This window comes from Passer montanus, unplaced genomic scaffold (genome assembly GCF_014805655.1).
Source record: "Passer montanus isolate IOZ18808 unplaced genomic scaffold, ASM1480565v1 scaffold10, whole genome shotgun sequence".
In the NCBI taxonomy this organism is placed as follows: Eukaryota; Metazoa; Chordata; class Aves; order Passeriformes; family Passeridae; genus Passer; species Passer montanus.
This window is the reverse complement of record NW_024356505.1, coordinates 19360715-19362431: the sequence shown is the minus strand read 5'-3', so window position 1 is coordinate 19362431 and position 1717 is coordinate 19360715. Positions and strand designations below refer to the sequence as shown.

At 54.8% G+C, this 1717-nt stretch overlaps 1 protein-coding gene across 1 annotated transcript in view; it reads right to left on the bottom strand.

Moving 5' to 3' along the window:
• Positions 1–503: 503 nt before the first annotated feature.
• DLX5 (distal-less homeobox 5) overlaps positions 504–1717 on the bottom strand; it is a 2689-nt gene continuing 1475 nt past the window's right edge. The window contains exons 2-3 of the mRNA XM_039709718.1: positions 1411–1595; positions 504–1199 (exon numbers count right to left, since the gene is read on the bottom strand). Of these exons, the coding sequence (XP_039565652.1) occupies positions 867–1199; positions 1411–1595 (518 nt within the window). The 3' untranslated portion in view covers positions 504–866. The remainder of the gene's footprint in view (positions 1200–1410; positions 1596–1717) is intronic.

Here is a 1717-nt window from a genome sequence, read left to right as displayed (position 1 = left end):
ACGTTCCTCCTTCAGTCGAAGCCGCCGCAGGCTTTTAGCAGGAGCGAGGGGAGTGGGGCCCTCATTTTATTCTTTTCTCATATTTAGTGGCTCCCTTTGACGGAAACGTAATTTGTATAATTAGCCGAGCGCACACGGGCGACTGATGGGCTGTGGAGTGTGCAGCTCTCGACGCTAATTGCTCTCAGGAAAGGATTCAGGGCGGCTTAAGGCGAGAGATTCGCTTTCTCGCATCAGGATGGGCAGCTTTCCCTTCAGCTTAAAGCACTGTGCAGTAAGATGTACGCGGTCTTGCCAGAGCCCCTTTCCCAGCGGGGAGAGAGCACCGCCGCCCCTCGGCTCGCCCGTGGGTACCTGCAAGGGCCAGATCCTGCCAGCACGCACTGGAACAGAATGTGAACTCCCAGCTCCCATCCTCTTTCCTCACTGTCTTTCTGCAAGCAAATTAGTATTATATTTGTTTCCTCTTATTAATAGAAGAAGGGGTAATTTGGAAACATTTCTCTTGGTCGAAATAATTTTATTTTATTCAGAATATACAGTTTAATTCCTCTATCTACAATTATTTACAGGGTTAAAATAACATTGAAAAAAGTCTCTGGAAAAGTTGAGGTCATAGATTTCAAGGCACCAATGATAGTGTCCACAGCTGAGCCAAAAAACGTCCGTATTGTATAAAAAAGGGGTTTCCTTTGAAATGCAATAAGTTACATGCACAAGCTTTACACATTTTAATCTTTTTGTTTGTTTCTTTTTCCCTTTTAAAAATTCCCCATATGCATTCCTTTCGTTATTATTCCTTAACAGTAAAACACAGGAGTCCAAGGAACAACAAAAAAAATATAATAAAATAAAAGGGTCAGGCTCTAATAAATCGTCCCAGAGGCCAGCGCTAACGGGTGCTGTAGGGAGCCGTGGGGTTGGAGGTGGGAGTTGATGGAGTTGGCAGCGGGGTACCAGGAAGTGGAGCTCTCCAGGTAGCTGGATGCAGGGGACGGGTTGGAGTTTGGAGGGTGAGCGTGCGCGTGGGCATGGTGGCTGAGGGAGCGGGACGAGCCCTGAGGTTCCCAAACCGCAGGTGACTGTGGAGAGTTGCAGGCCATGGGGTCGCTGGAGCTGGGACTGTGCTCCGGAGGCATCTCCCCGTTTTTCATGATCTTCTTGATCTTGGATCTTTTATTCTGAAACCAGATTTTCACCTGGGAGCGGGGCGGGAAGAGAGGAGAAGGGAGGAAAGGGGGAGAGGGGAGGGAAAGCGACACCATTAATGCCCGCCTGGCAAGCCGGTGCTTCGCGGCTGCGGCGCCCCGCCGCCCTCCCTGCCCTCCGCGGGGCCAACAACGCCCTTCCCGCCGCGCCGGGCCGGGCCGGGCCGGGCCGAGCCGAGCCGAGCCGAGCCGCTCGCGGTACCTGTGTTTGCGTGAGTCCCAGGGAGGCTGCCAGCTCGGCCCGCTCGGGCAGGGCGAGGTACTGGGTCTTCTGAAACCTCCTCTGCAACGCTGCCAGCTGGAAGCTGGAATAAATAGTCCGGGGTTTGCGCACTTTCTTTGGTTTGCCGTTCACCATCCGCACCTCGGGTTCCGCCACCTCCTTCTCTGCACGGGCGCAAGAGCGGGAGAGAGACGCAGTCGTTAAGCTCGGGACGGGCTCCGCTCCGCGCCGCGCCGCGCAGGCTGCGCCGCCGGGGCGGCATCCCGCCCGCGGCCCGGGCCGGGCA